This window comes from Argiope bruennichi, chromosome 2, assembly GCF_947563725.1.
Source record: "Argiope bruennichi chromosome 2, qqArgBrue1.1, whole genome shotgun sequence".
Taxonomy (NCBI): domain Eukaryota; kingdom Metazoa; phylum Arthropoda; class Arachnida; order Araneae; family Araneidae; genus Argiope; species Argiope bruennichi.
The window spans coordinates 36,517,209-36,534,691 of record NC_079152.1 but is presented as its reverse complement, the minus strand read 5'-3'; the positions used below and the strand labels follow the sequence as shown (position 1 = coordinate 36,534,691).

Genomic DNA, 17,483 nt, shown 5'->3' with positions numbered 1-17,483 from the left:
TCTACTCGTTTTCACTTAAATTACAAGACCTGGTGGGTGAAACATACCGTCCAAATATTTTAAAGATTTTAAAAAACATTGGCTTTTATACCTGTGTTTAGTAATTTTTGACTTTTGTTCTTGTTTCGCCTTTTACTTGGTTTCATTGTAACGCTTTTATCGCATCAGTGTTTTATTTAAATTATTAACATAATTGCTCATTAATTTCCAGCATTTTTATGTTGATACCTTTCGTTTTTATGTTTTAATATGTGTGGTTTTATTGTCTGCCTTATTTTTTTTATCATTTGCTTGGCGCAGCATGGCCAAACATGGCTTTTGCGCCCCCCCCAAAAAAAAACAGAAACAACCAACCTTATAAACTTTGAGAAGTAATGTAGTTAATGGGATGGATATATGTTCTAATGATATGGTTTCTTCTTTATTAAAATAATAAAACTCATTGTGTTTTCATAATTTATTATATGATGTTTAATTTCGCTCTTAAATTCGAAAAAAAAAGAATATTAAAAAATATAAAAGAACAGAAAAGAATTAAAGAATATCAAAATAATATAAATACTATAAATAATTTATTGGATCGATTCGATTTATTATGCAAACTGTTTTTATTACCTTACAAAAAAATATTCGGAATTCGAAAATATCTTCATCTTTACTTTGTAAGCATGAAAGTTTGTATCTTTTAACTTTATCTAAAGATCTTTTAAATTAAGAAATGATTCACCTCGTTATCTCTATTGAAATTGATGAGATGTTTTATTTCATTTTCTGAGAACCCATTTTCTGAGAATATGTTTTGTGACCTTTGATATTTTCACCAGTCTCGTAAATGGTCTTAGTAAAAAACGTGATCTAGTTACTGTGGTTTTAAACATAAAAATCTCACGTTTCTTTAGAAAGTTTGGGAAGAACTGTGATTTTTAGCTAATGCCCAAGCTAATCTTGCATTTTAAGTAACTTCTTTCTTTATACCCATTTGTTTAAAGTAAACAAGTTAATTACTACCGAGACTGAAAAATTATAAACATATCTTTTTCTCAAATAATTATTTAGAAACAGAAATATATATTTTCACATATTTTCTTATAGGATTAAAGGAATTTCTCGAACCATGTGTGATTAGATAATGTCCTTTTATGTATTTTCTTTTTGCTTCTATTGCTTAGGGTAGGATGGGCTTTAGTTTTCTGCTTGGATATTTTTATTTTATATGGTTATGGTTTATTCGTAGAGATGGAATTTTGTACTTATTAATTTTGCAATTAATTCGTAATGTGCTAACATTATTTTCTAGAAATTAATTGATCAAGATAAAGGTATAGTATTTTATTTCATTTAGTACATAATTTATTCGCATTATAATTAATTGATTAATTTAATGAATTTTTAATTGCATTGCATTGGTGCTACCTTGAAGCGATTTTGAGAAAAATTTATTTGAAGAATTCATGTTGTTTATTATAATGCTTTATAAATTAAAGATTAAAAAAGTAGAGAATAATTAAAATAAAAATTCCCCATTTCGGGGTTTTATTTAAATATTTATAATTACATTACTGACACTTTATTAAATACACTTTTTTATTAATTTGTTCGATTTAAAATCTGATTATCATAGCATTTTTTCTCAAATATATCAAAGTAAATGAAGCATTATAAACGAAATATAAAACACGTTGAAATTTATGACTCCTAACTGCTTCATTTTTGCGATTTTGAAATCCTAAATTAACTGATATCAATCAAAAAAATATTTTTCTGATTTTTTTTATATAATTAGAATGATAAGTTTGTACCATGTTAATTATTAGCAAACATCCTTTTTTGGTGTATGCTATGATATTTAAGTTCAATTTTGAGTCTATAGGATATGGGATTTATGGATTGCTGGTAAGATCTCGATTCGGAATTGATGGATTCAAGTTTTAAAATTTGAATCCGCGAAAGATCACCCGTGCAATTGAAATATTTGACTCTAAATACGATGGGGAAAGTAAAATATCTTACTAATTGTTTGGCGTAGAAATTTCCAGAAAAGAGGCGGGGGGGGGGGTGCGGATTCAGTTTTCATTTTCCTCATTTGAAAGCAGTTTAACATTACGAATACCGGCTGAAAAATAATTTTTTTAGTAGAATGACGCAATTATGATGCAATTCCGACTGTGCTTAGAACAAAATGAGTAAATAAAAAGAGTTATTTAATTTCCTATATTTGATAAAGTGACATTTTTGCTAGAAACATTAAGAAAATGGCTTCCTGGCTGCATTTATTTAATACTGCGTACACATATATATGCTTTTAAATATTAAAACGTACTCAATTGATTTTATGAAAAAAAAACATAAATATAAAATGGTAATTTTACAGATAATTTGAATTTTTTTGATAAATTTTACAGATAATTTTTACACCATACAGATGTTATATGTATGTTATACAGATGTTATATGTATGGTAGCAAATGTAATAATCAGACTACTGAACTAAAAAAAGCTGTGAAATTTTACAAGTACCTACTTTTTGAATAATAATTTCAGAAATATTTAAAAAATAAAATTTAAAAAAATCGAGTTTTTATTTAAAATCAAAATTTTAATAAATTCGAATTATAATTTTTTGAAAAAAAAAAAAACCCTATTTTCACACCATTTTAAAATTAGAAATATAAGTTATATAAGTAAGTTATTATAATATAAGTTCTTATTAGTTCCCTTTCATAAATCTATTTTTAATAAGTAAGATGCAATTTTTAACTCTATATAGATTTTAATAAATTTCCAGAATTTATATATCTCACGTTCTAATTTTTGTATTCACATTATTGTTGGTATAATTAATAAAATGTTTTAAAAAAACTTTTCTTAAGATTGATGTTTTAAACTTGGAGCATGACCTTATTGTTATATTTCGGAATAGCCGAATCTCCTTTAAAATTACGTGTAAGATTCAGGAAAAAGCATGCTTGTTTAAAAAAAACCCAAATACCAAACATATGTTTCATTTCTAATGATATAAGAACCTAGCAATATTTCTTAAGATAATAATTTAAGTTTTAATGATTTGTCAATATAAACATTAAGAGAGAGCGGTGAATCTTTTAACTCAGTCACAAAATCAGAATTATTTATTCTTACCATTAATGGCAATCAATTCTCCATTTGTAATATGGATTTTGTTTGATTTTTATATCGACTCCTCGTATTTTAGCCTATGTCCTATTAAATAATACAAATTTAAATGTCTATATTCTTTATGATATCTAAATGCAATTAAATTTGAGGAATCCTAGGGATAATTATTATAAATGTTGCGTATATCTCTCATAACTGCTATTGTGATAAAAATGTTTCTCATTTATACAGGGTGTTCATTAATTATTGTCGGGGTTTCCGTACTTCATAACTTTCGAATAAAAAGTATTACGCAAAAATCGATTACGTATTCGTAAAGTACAACTCAAAGTATTTTATTAATGATATTAAAGTGTAAAGCTTGCACAATTTGCACTTTGTAGGCAATCAGTTGAAGGCGATTATGTATTCGTAAATTACAACTCAAAGAATTGTGAATACGTAAATTACAACTCAAAGAATTGTGAATACGTAAATTACAACTCAAAGAATTGTGAATATGTAAATTACAACTCAAAGAATTATGAATATGTAAATTACAACTCAAAGAATTATATATTCGTAAATTACAACTCAAAGAATTATGAATACGTAAATTACAACTCAAAGAATTATGTATTCGTAAAGTACAACTCAAAGAATCGCCTTCAGCTGAATACCTACAAAGTGCAAATTGTGCAAGCTTTACACTTTAATATCATTAATAAAATTCTTTGAGTTGTAACTTGCGAATACGTAATCGGTTTTTGCGTAATATTTTTATTCGAAAGTTATGAGGTACGGAAACCCCGACAATAATTAATGAACACCCTGTATTTCACTAACCGGCGTTTCCGTCCACCCCATTTTCATCAGTCCTGTACACATGAAAGAAAAATGAGCTACTTATACCTCTAAGTCGTTCGCGAAACTCTGAAGTTCTTATTTTTAACCCTTTAAAAGGTTTCAGGATCCTCATCCCTAATCAATAACACCTAATTAATTAGCGCTTTAAAGTTTTCGGAATACGGCATTTTTATTCGTATCGTTTAGCTCATATATATATAATGATTGTTTGGAGTTTCTAGAGTGTGCAGTAGAAAATTGATCTTGGGAAATGTGCAGAAAGTTCTAGTTGAAATTGGCAACTTTAAGAGATATCGTCTTTCAAATTCATCAATCGTTAATGAGAAAACAAAACGAACTGAAAACTGATGTCAAATCACTTAGGATATCACTTAGCAAATCACTTAGGATATGAGAATTGTGAGTTGTTGTTATTGTTACTTGTAATTACTTAACTCTTTTATTGTTGCTTGTGAATTAGTTAAATGAATTACGCTGTACATAAGCTTTTAAAGTGAAAATTTTTTTGAAAAACCTGTAAGGACACTTTTTTAAAAGTGGATACTAAAACACAAAAATCAGATGAAATCAAATTTGATCATACTACAGTAATGGCTATGATGTTGTTCATTAATTCCAGATTCGGATTCTCCTGTAAAGTCGCATTAACATCGTAATGATAATAAAACTTTTGTGAACGTATTAAAGCTGAAAGCTTTTATTTATCTGATACCAAATAAATAACAATTTTATTTGCAAAATAACTATTAGTGCACAATTCAGAGTGTAACAATTACCAAAATTAAATAACCCGGTTGATGAGAATTGGAGCTTACCTCTAAATATCAAAAATGATTTAAAATTTCAGTAGGAGTTTGCCTCCAATCCGTGCATTAAATGCTTAAGATTACAAAGTAAAATAGAATCAAACTTATGTGGGGGGGGGGACTCTACTTAGTAAGAAAGCTGCACGATAATCATTATTATCTTCTTTTCCGACAACTCAGCACGGTCACTACGCTCTCATCATCTTCTGAAATCCATTCACTTTCCACTGTCCGTTCTGCCCTTTTCAGATTTTCTTTCCGTGGGCCACGGTGGTCTGATGGTAAGGTCTCGGCTTCTGAACCCGATTCCACCGAAGAACCGTCGCGTAAGGGGGTCTGTTGCACGTTAAATCCGATAAGGCCAAACGTCCTCCCGCTGGTGTGGTGTGGCGTGGTGTGGAGAGGGGGGGTGCCATCTCAGGTGTCGTCCTCGTCATCTGACCGCGGTTTAAAGTTACGAGGTCTGTCCCAAAATAGCCCTAGTGTTGCTTAAAACTGGACGTTAATATAACTAACACATTTTTTTCCATCTACCCCTTGCCAGGGAAAAAGAAAAAGACCCTCCCAGAACCTCCCAGAGCAACTTTTCTCTTCCTACGAAACCTTAGGGTTGCGTGTATTTTGTTGTGACTCCAATTATTGCAACTTTTTAGAAAAATAATTTTATTTACAATTTAACTAAACTATTAAATATTTGAATTTACTACAAACTTCCCCGAGGCAGTGCGCGAGAGAGGTCACACACAGCTTCGATGGAGCCTGTAGTTTACAGATATCTGATATGATTTATGATAGATATATATGGTTTATAATAGGCATATATGATTTATAATCGGCATTCACTACAGTTACACAGTATGATTCATGCACCGATTCAATCTCGAAAAGCTCTTATTGTGCTAATCATTTTCACTAATAGAGAATTTTCATTGGAATGCATTATAACAGTAAGATTCTAATAGTATAAATGCGAATTCTTATTAAATATTCTGCTTTTCTCTCTAATTACTGCTTTTTGAAATGTTATTTAAATGCAAAGCAATTCAGGTAAGTTATTAGTTAAACTTACTAACTCTGGGAAATAGCAGAATTCAGAAAAAAAGGGGCATACATCCGAAATGCATAAATAGTATTAACATATGAAACTAGGTAATCATATAGGTATGATCAATGATTTCCAAAAATACATGATTTTGAGCATAAATAAAAGGAATGCACTTCTAATGATTTCCAAAAATACATGATTTTGAACATAAATAAAAGGAATGCACTTCTAATGATTTCCAAAACTTCATGATTTTGAACATAAATAAAAGGAATGCACTTCTAATGATTTCCAAAAATACATGATTTTGAACATAAATAAAAGGAATGCACTTCTAATGATTCATCTGATTGATCCATGTAAATAATAATTTTTTATTGTGATTAAAAATATTCATTATGCATGATTCATTCATTATCATTGATTTGATGACGATTCTGCCTGTATTAGAAATGGTCCCCACTATGTTTCCCTGTTACACGAAATTCATTAATTCTTATATTTGTGCTTCCTGCTTTCAAATGCCATTTAAAATACATAGCATTTTTTTTACGTTTTGAAAAAAAGTTACTTATAAATACTTTGCATCATATGGAAATCTTATAATCAAATGGGACTAAAATGATGTAACCATTCTGTTTTTAATGCGAAAATAAAAAAAAAAGAGATTGGAAGATTTAAACATACAGCTTGTTTTTCATTCCTTTTAAAGCAATTCAAGCTCTGCGATCAAAAGTGCTGCACGGATCGGCATTCACTACAGTTACACAGTATGATTCATGCACCGATTCAATCTCGAAAAGCTCTTATTGTGCTAATCATTTTCACTAATAGAGAATTTTCATTGGAATGCATTATAACAGTAAGATTCTAATAGTATAAATGCGAATTCTTATTAAATATTCTGCTTTTCTCTCTAATTACTGCTTTTTGAAATGTTATTTAAGTGCAAAGCAATTCAGGTAAGTTATTAGTTAAACTTACTAACTCTGGGAAATAGCAGAATTCAGAAAAAAAGGGGCATACATCCGAAATGCATAAATAGTATTAACATATGAAACTAGGTAATCATATAGGTATGATCAATGATTTCCAAAAATACATGATTTTGAGCATAAATAAAAGGAATGCACTTCTAATGATTTCCAAAAATACATGATTTTGAACATAAATAAAAGGAATGCACTTCTAATGATTTCCAAAACTTCATGATTTTGAACATAAATAAAAGGAATGCACTTCTAATGATTTCCAAAAATACATGATTTTGAACATAAATAAAAGGAATGCACTTCTAATGATTCATCTGATTGATCCATGTAAATAATAATTTTTTATTGTGATTAAAAATATTCATTATGCATGATTCATTCATTATCATTGATTTGATGACGATTCTGCCTGTATTAGAAATGGTCCCCACTATGTTTCCCTGTTACACGAAATTCATTAATTCTTATATTTGTGCTTCCTGCTTTCAAATGCCATTTAAAATACATAGCATTTTTTTTACGTTTTGAAAAAAAGTTACTTATAAATACTTTGCATCATATGGAAATCTTATAATCAAATGGGACTAAAATGATGTAACCATTCTGTTTTTAATGCGAAAATAAAAAAAAAAGAGATTGGAAGATTTAAACATACAGCTTGTTTTTCATTCCTTTTAAAGCAATTCAAGCTCTGCGATCAAAATTGCTGCACGGATCTAACCTTCGAAGAATATTTCTATCATTTGAACAATTTAATATTCATGCTGTCATAAAAGATTGTAATGATAAATTATCTTTATTAAAATCTACCGAAATCGCTGAACATATTAATCGATTTTAAAACCAACAGCCTGTGATTTCTGTTGAAAATTGCCTCTATAAAGCGAAAGGTATTCGATCGGAGCTCAATGAATTGTTCTAAATCTGGAAATCTGCCAAACCGAGGGAGCTCGACGAGCCACAATTACCCTGGGGGATTGTTGATGATGATAAAACTCTTTAGCAAAGCATCAACTAACCGTCTCTGCACTGGAGATTCTGGCACCACTGTTCAGATAGTGACCTCTCGATAACATCAACAGATCTCACCAATGGTGGATCAATGTGTTTTATACGATTAACTCGGATCCTTTGCGTTGATGATAAGAATCCTTGATAGGTCGGGCCTTGAATAGAAAATCCTTACGAATAGGATCGCTCTCAACTCACGGTATTTTCGAAATCTCATTTACCTCAATGAGCGAGATTGAAGTCCCACGAGTGAAATTAGGTAGGAGAGACAATTATGTCGGCCTCGCTTGGAATTGGCTGAAGAAAAATGGGTTGGCATTTTACACGTAATAAGATTATTTTTTTAATCTGCCTTTTGCATGATTGTGTCGATAAATTAAGGTTACATTAGATTAGAACTATATGTCTTATTAAAACTTTGAAATTGCAATGAAATATGTTAAATTTTTGCAGTTTTGTATTTGAAGTGAGGTGTGATGTGTCACAAGAAAGGCGAAAATCCCAACCACGATGAAATAAATGAATCATCTATTTAAAATAATATCAAAAAATATTTTTTCACTAAACCTTTTTACTATTTGCCTTTCATGAATTGGTAATTATGAGGTAATAATTCTTATAAGAATACTACTTTTTTGCATTTAGTCTCAGGAAGCTGACAAATTTCAAGAATTTCTAGAAATTCAAATCATTTCTCTTTCAAAAGTTATGAATAATAACCTTTAGTTAATTAATAATTTTCTGAAAAAGATAGTTAAAGTAATTTCAATTAATTTTGCTCCTGAGAGTGCTATATTATTTAGAGAGGGAAAATCTCGGTCGGGTTCGTTAATGTGTCATGCAGGTAAAATGTGGTGGGGGTTGAAAATTTCTCTTCCTGAAATCTTTTTACGATTGAAGATAAAAGGATAATTCAAACTAGGTGCATAAAAAACAACCCATAATAAAAAACATCCTTTGTGTTAAAAGTTTTTGGATAGTTGTAATTGTTCTGAAATTGAGATCGAGAAAGTGATTTTCTACTTCAAACTTTCAATGATAGAGATGCATGCCTCTTTGGAAAATTATTTTTTGCAATCTCTTCTCGATTCTAATTTATAATTCCATATTTCATTTTTACAACTCCAGCTTGTACGAAATTAGGGGAAAAAGTGATGGAAGAAATATTTTCTGTTCCTTCATTCTAGAAATAACGCATGCCTGAAGACAGTTACAATAATGAAGATGGTAATAAAATACGGTTTAATATCGAAGTGGAGGCTGCGTTGTGACTGTAATAATGATGTTTCGCAATTTCATTTCGGATTTAAAGGATGCAGCGCATATCGATATATATTATCTAAGACGCAAAGTTTATAAAAAGACTTAGAGAATTTAGTATTATTTCAAACTAATATTACTCTCCAATATTTCATGACATGTAGGAACCATGGATATTATGTCATTCTTCAACTTTTCTTCCTGTAAGTTTATTTATCAAATTAATATTACTTTCAGACATTTCATGACATGTTGGATCCTGAATATTACGATATTCTTCAAATTTCCGTGAAATAAGATTCTATGACAAATGCAAAAAAAGACTACATAGGTTAATGGTGATTATTAATTAACTTTTAATATACAATGTGAAATCTTTTCTTATGGTATTTAGGATACTGTTCCATAAAGTGAATTCATTTGTTTGTTGATATTCTGCTAGTAATCGAATTGCAATTGTACAAATGTCGTTTAATTATAATTGCATTTATTTGAATAAATCATGTTATAAAGTTGAAGAAATGATAAAAGGAAAATTTATATTTATTTGTATTTACGGATATTGAAGGATTGTGATCAAAAGGTTCAATCATTCATTTTTTTCAAATTAATTTTTTTTCACTTAATATTTAATGAAAACTTATTATTCAAGAAAAAGTTTATGCGCTTAACCCTTTGGGTACACAGTTATTTGAACTTGTTTTTTTGCACTTAGAGCGTATTTAATTTTGTGAGCAGCAATAGATTTTAAGCAAGAATTAATTTATTTCGTATTATTCATTATATATATTCTTATAGTATTGAAATAACTTTAGGAAGTTAGTATTACAAAATACTTTTCAAACAAATAAATTCTTGTTATAGTAAATAGAAAATTATAACAATTTAATTAAATCTAGTCTCAGCTTCAATGACGATTGATAACTTCATGCACGTCTTTGCCCAAACAAATGCATGATGTACTAATACGTCAAATGTAGCCAAAAGGTTAAAAAGGGGTGTAAGTCAACCATCTAACTCTCCGACCCACTACGAAGGCACACGGATTTAAACCATAAAAACAGAATGACCGGACCGCCGCAACAGCAGTATTGGCGGGAACTGTGGTTGAGTCCTAAGGGCCGTTACCGGCCACGGTACAGCCCTCCCCGAAGGAAGTACGTCCCGTCATCGATGGAAGAAGTCAGATCCCCCACCTATTAGTGTACCCTCCAGGGTGGCGAGATCCAACCACCACGCCGGAAGCATCTCATCCTCATTTCGAGGTGCCACCCCCGGGGGTCTAAAAAAAGGGGGTGTAAAGAAAAGTTTATAGAGATCAGAAGCAAATAAATCGACAATGAACCCTGAAATTTCCATGTAAGTGATGTGAGGGAACATTTCAAGGCAAATTTAACTATGTTTCTAATAAATTTCGAAAATAATTTATTTTCGTTTCTCATAGATCAAATGAGAAACAATAATGAAAATAATAAACTGGGTTTTCTATTATTATTGAGCAATGCTAAATAAAATGCAAATTTCTGAATCAATCATTAAGGGAAACATTAATTGTCCCCAACACGATTCTCTGGCGCTGTTCCAAGTAATCTCATTGTAGGACACTTAAACAAGACCCAATGATCGAGTGCCGGGACATCATTCCTTATCACACTGCACAGCTCTAACAGCTGTTCAGTATTAATCATTTACTTTAGCCAGAAATGCACTGTTTTGACACAAAGTTGAAATCTATTGCTGATGGATGAAATAAACTCTTTGTTCTGAGTGCTTTTTTTTGAAAAGACTTCAGAACTTTGATATTTAATTATTCTTTAGTATTGATTGTTGATGGAAATTTTCATTTTTGTTTGCAATAAAAAGAATTGGAATTAATTGATGCTATCGAAATTCCCAAATGCAAAAGTTTATTAAGGCCCGTTTTCGTCTGGAAATTTTATATTAAATGACTTTATGTTAAGTGATTAATAAAAATTTCTAGATAAACAAAAAAAGTAATGAATTTTTTATTAACATTTTGTTTTTGGAGTAAACTTAAAAATAAACTGATTTCATAATTCCTGAGATTCAAAGTTGTTGAATTATGAATGATTGTGATTCGAGTTTTCTCTAAACGAAAAATTATTTTTTATATTAATCTGTCGATAAAGTTGGACAAATGTCCAAATAAAAGATATGTTTAAATGAATTTTGAAATGGCCCATGGCAAGCGTAAATATCCATTTCTTTAACCAGACATCTAGATTTTTTTTTTCTAGGAAAGTATGTTTTTTACGAGCTTTTATTTATATCCGATGACTGCGTAAGATTTATTGAAAATCTTTAAACAAATAAAATTACCTTATATGAATTTATTAATAAAGAATAAAATATCCAATATTCTGTCTGATAGATTCGCATCGATGTATAAGTTTTTCAATTTTATTTTGGAAGAGTGATGTTGTCTTTCCTTGAAAGAAGCCCGTAAGATGCTTTTGTAGTAAATTTTTTATCGGATTTTAAATTCAGCTTATTCTTTTCTATCGGTAGATGCTGTCCCAGTATCAAGCTTAGAAAAATATCTAGACTTTTTTAAATGTGGGGGGGGGAGGGGTATGGTTCGAATGATCAATGCTCAGCTTCTCCATGATTTTCTGAGTTGTTTTTCTAGAGTATTCTTCCATTAAAGCAGTTACAATAGCATCATCAGCTTCAACAGGACTCGATCATCTACTGTAAAAATCCTCTAACCACCTTCCAAACTATCTTTTTACTGTCTGCAGGAGCCGAAAATTTTTTTAATACACTTTTTACAAATTTCAGAACAATTCTAAAGTTATAAAGCTATACATATCGAATATTAACCTTTTCATTGTTCATTTTTAAATATTTATGTATTTAAAGTATCGATCGATATTTATAAATTTTTGATGCTTTAGAGGGAGAAGTTACCTTTATTTTTCAAGTACAAGCAACATAGCTAAACATAGATTAAGCCTTTCACTGTAAAATACATGCCGGTGTTATCTCGGGTATGAAATTTTACAATCATTTGATAATGTAGAATAAGCCTTAATTTTTATATTCAATTCACTTATTTGCAGATCCTGTAGAAAAATATTCCAGTATACCCAAGATAAATACAAATAAAATTATTTTATTAGATGTACATTGTATTCAGCCTAATAACATCAGAGCATTTGGCTTAATACATATAGATGGTTACCCTCCTGTTAGGTTAACAGAGAGCTTCATGTTTTTGTAATGAAACAATTTGTCTGTGATTTCATTATTTCAAAAGATATTCGTGTTAATTGAACTTATGAATTGATTCCAGAAATACATGCATAAATATGTTTAACTATCTCGTATAAAGTTTCAATTATGTCTGTGTTCCCTTGAAATTTTGCATTATAGAGTCAAAGTAGAAAAGCATTTCTCAATCATCGTCAATGTATTCAAACATTCATTGTTACGATGTTTAATTTCGCAAACGAATGAGAAGAAATGCAGGAAGCAATTTTATCGACAATATTTTGTGCGAAAAGTTATATGTGTATGTGTGACTCATCATACTAACAAATTAAGGTTCATAGCTACAAACGCTCGAAACAATATAGAAAATTTATTGTTGCGGAATGTTTATATATTTTATGCATTGAAACCTATCCTTAGATATCTTAAATTAGTTACTGTTGTTGTTTCTTATGGCACTTGCCATGAATAAGCCCGCTGTTACGGAGACAGCGATTTTAAGCCGGTGGGGGAGCGTGTCTCTCTTGTTTTTATAGTAGCACCATCTAGGGATAAGTGAACGACTTAGCTATACACACGTCACAACCCATTTTACGGGGCGGACTTCATTCACGCATTTCATTCCTTCGCTCATCCACAGATCGTAATTTAGACCCGAATCAGAGAACGATCACCCCTGCTCCAGTACCCCCAGTGGTATTACTCTCGACATGGAGGACTTTGTGACCACGAAAGATTTATAAGCGCGTCAGCCACCAAGCACGCGGAGTATCTTTGGTCGGCAGGATTCGAACTCGCAACCTAAGGACCAATCCAGCGCTCTACCAACCAACCAAGCTATCCCGGCCCAAATTAGTTAATGAACACTATATTATAATGTACATATATATCAAACTAAGGATGACTGGGAAACTCTTACAATTAATTTGTTTAAACATGTCAATTTATATGCGCTCAACTAAAGAGTGTCTCAAACCTAACAAAAATATTTAAATTCGTCATCTTCCGTGCAGTAATGTATTGGCAACCCTATGAAAAATTATTTTAAGCTGATAATTTAGGGTTAGTAAAAATGGAGCGTTACACAATTGAACAACGTGTTAGCGTAAGATTTGAATTAAATAAAAAAATACAGTTTTTTAAAAATTAATATATTTTTATTGAATCATAAAGTACACATAATGGAGTTATGTATGGAATAACACATAAGGCAAATGGCCTCCACGGCTTTGATAGCACATATACACTTTTGTCGGCATTTTTCATGACCATTTTGCATAAATGTCGTTGGTGCAATGTTGAATTTCCTCCTTTATTATACTCGTGATTGAGCTTGTTGGTGTAGGCCTTTTATTTCAAATAACCCAATAAAACAAAATCCAAAGGCGTTAAATTCCACGATCTAGATGGCCAATTCTCAAATGTTCTAACTATTGCTGTCAGATTTTCATTATTTTTTAAAATTGTTCAACAATGAAAACATGTTGTTCTGTCGCTTAATGCTCCATTTTTACTAACTATAAACTATGCGCTATCAAATAGTTTTTTATAGGGTTGCAATACTTTACTGCACGAACGGTAACAAATTAAAATCTTGCGTTAATTTTTGGACACCCTTTACTATAAGGATATAATAAAAAGTTTCATTACAATAATAAACTTACCTATTAATATTGCAAATTTTATTTTCAAATTATTCATTAGAAAATATTAATTTTTCTTTTAATTACTTTATTTGGGGTTTAGCGCCTGAAGGAAAAGTTAGACAACCTAGCTATTTCAGTGATGAACCAATGGCCTTCCGTGCGTCTCCGAGTCACAGAGGGCTTTGATGAAGACGGCTTCCACGCTCCTGCATCTTTGCACTATAGCGGACGGGCTGTTGACATCACGACCAGCGATAGAGACGTCAGCAAGTACGGGATGCTAGCCAGGCTAGCTGTGGAGGCTGGTTTCGACTGGGTTTACTTCGAGTCCCGCTCGCACATACATTGCTCTGTGAAGAAAGGTAATTAATTTTCACTTTAATAAGTTCGCAAAATGTTGTTTAATCATAATGTATTACATTTGTATATCGTTGAACTGCGTTTTGTGTTAACACAACATCTGCGACATCCATTTAATAGCAAATTCTATCTCACTCTAAATGTTATTTCAGAATAAATTTCTCATGAAATTTGGTAAGTAAATACCCATTTAATTAATTTTTAAATCATTTTGACATTGAAATGTATATTTTATATATTTCTATGAAATATACATTATTATTTTATAATGTATATTTCATCTTTTATAAAATATAGAATACTTAGGATATACATTTATAAAAGGTACATTATTATTTTATAATGTATATTTTATACATAATGAGTTTTAATTAGTACAGATTATAAACATAGAAAATTTTCTTCAATAATGAGATAAATGAGAGACAAAACGCAAATTAACTGAATTATCAAAAAATAACAAACGATGTAGACCATTTAAAAATTTTCATACAAGCTGATAGGAAAAAAAACAACGATGGAAGATGTAGTACCAATCAAAAGATACCGAGCATGTTGTAGCAAAATTTCAATTTTTGTAATTTACGGTTCTAGAATTGTGCGCAGAACATGCAGAGATTTTTCAATGCTGAGACGGCAAACATGTATCCTGTGTTTGGAATAGCTATTGAAGGATCACGGCATGATAGTTTACGTAAAGATATAAAATTGGCGAACTGTTAATGTCACTACCTGTTTGTGAAGTTGGAAAAATTAATATCATAATACAGAAAGACGCAAGCATCAACTAATCTGTTTCTGAAGAACTACGTGCGTTAAACAAATTTCTGGGGTAAGAATTTCCATTACTGTAATAAATATTCACAGATCTTCAATCCATGCGCCATTTTGAAAACATGCGTGACTTTGAATGGTAAGAGCGCATGTGAATTCATATTCATTGGACTTGCACACAGTCCCATGCAACGCCGAGACGAAAGTTTTCAATGTTATTGATTTCCCCTGCCGCCTCTTTGTGTATGCTTTAGCTCATCCGTTGGCATTTTGCCCCTTAGCGTAAAAATAAGACCTAACTCATGCAGTGAATTTTTAATTTTAAATCTGCATTCAAGAAAAAAGATTAAGCAATTTAAAATGAAAAAAAAATCAGTTAACCCTTAACCTACAATTACGAGTATAGCCCGTAGTACGACAATCGGGCCAAACATAAATATCACGGTCATAGGCTCTGGCAACGATGATAGGACTACAAATAAATGTTATTGATTTATACTATTTTTTAGAGATTGATAAAAATTAATTTGTATACCTATCAGACTTATTATATCAGGTTGTAATTACCTATCAAATGTCTAAAAAAATTAAACCAGTTGTGGTTTATGCACGGTATTTACATTCCGTAAGTCGTGCGTGTACAACTTAGGACCAATTTGCCGAACCGTGGAATTGCTAGCAGCCAGCGCGACATTATGTTTTCGGTCCAAGCTTTTGAAACGTAAATCGTAGGTTAAGGGGTTAAAAACTCAAATGCAAAATCAGTTAAGAAATAAATCAAATACTCTTTTATTATTATTATTATTATTATAAGAATTAAAATAATAATAAATGTCCTAAATATTGTACCAATTTTATGTTTTCTATATCCTATAGGGGATTTGTTTCTGTCTGCTTGTTTTACAATTGAAGTCTGCATATGATCTTTCAGGATACCCTAATTTACTATTAAATTTGTTTATTCTTTTACAGAATCGGTCCTGCCAAGTAGAAATATTGGATGTTTCCACGGCAGTTCAGTTGTTAGTACCAAAAAGGGTCTAAAGAAAATAATGGACTTAGAAGAAGGGGACGAAGTGGCTTCCAGTTTCCATGAAAACGGGCAGATGTTGTACAGTCAAATCATAACTTTTCTTCATAAAGACACAGACCTTCAGACTGTTTTTGTGCGCTTAGAGACAGACTCTGGCAATATTCTTTTCTTAACTCAAATGCATCTCATTTTCAGATTGATAAATCACAGTCCTGAAGCGACATTTGCATTCTTAATAGAAGAAGGTGATTTAATCTTTACGAAGTCTAAGACCAATAACCTTACTTTAGCATTTGTTACAAGTGCGACACTTGTGACAAGGAAAGGCGTTTATGCACCGCTTACAGAGTCTGGAACCATTTTCGTCAACGGCATTTGGGTTTCTTGCTACGCAGAAGTGGCCAGTCATGATGTGGCGCATACTGTTTTATTCCCTCTTAGATTGCTTCATGTGATAAACAATTTCGCATTAACTTCTTATCGGAACTTCTGCGACAGATGGAGGTTTTCAAGTTACAATTCATCGGAAGGTCATGTAAATACAGCCGGGCTTTTAATTCAGAAAGCTGACAATGAAGGTTTTCACTGGTATCCAAGAATTCTTTTTTGGATATTTGAAGCATTTCTTAAAACGTGAAAAAAAAAATTGTTGAATTTTATCCAAAGACATTTTGAATTTGAGATTGAAATGCCTAGAAATATTAAGTTTGAAATTTTATCCAGAACTTCATATTAGAATAATAAAAATGATTATTAAAATGTTTTAGAATTAATTAATTTATAGGTTGATGATTTTTTTTCCATTTTACAAGATGATGATTGAAGACACTATAAGCCGAGCAAGTAGAAGGATTTAAAAAAAAATGAGATATCATATAAATGGCTTGATAAATATGAACACTAGCACTGAATAATACAATAATTTTACGAATTTTTCCCCTTTAGATATCACACTCAATCCTCTGGCTGAGTAATTCTGTAAAATCACTATTTAGATGCGATGCTGCAAATAAGTTCAAATATTTTTGAAAGAAAGTGAACTGATACTATATGTTAATCAATAATAATACAATTTAATAAAATTCAGTAATCGTAAAAATAAACACTCTAAAATGCGAAAAACGCGGAGATGCAACAGAAAATGGACTGATTGAAAACCCGCGGAAATCACGGGATACGCAGCTGGAGGGCTAATCATTACTTTGTAGAATGAAGATCGTAAATAGTGAAGTTGGAATGTTGATATTTTTATTTGTATTAAAATAGTTTGTGAAAATATGTGAAAAGAAAATTTTAAAATTATTTTAATTTTATTTTTTAAATAACTTTTATGATTAAAAA

At 30.7% G+C, this 17,483-nt stretch overlaps 1 protein-coding gene across 1 annotated transcript in view; it reads left to right on the top strand.

The window, feature by feature from the left end:
- The window catches only part of LOC129960999 (desert hedgehog protein A-like), a 56,536-nt gene extending 39,379 nt beyond the window's left edge, over positions 1-17,157 (top strand). Inside the window, exons 2-3 of the mRNA XM_056074792.1 lie at positions 14,076-14,337; positions 16,082-17,157. Of these exons, the coding sequence (XP_055930767.1) occupies positions 14,076-14,337; positions 16,082-16,779 (960 nt within the window). The 3' untranslated portion in view covers positions 16,780-17,157. The remainder of the gene's footprint in view (positions 1-14,075; positions 14,338-16,081) is intronic.
- Positions 17,158-17,483: the final 326 nt, after the last annotated feature.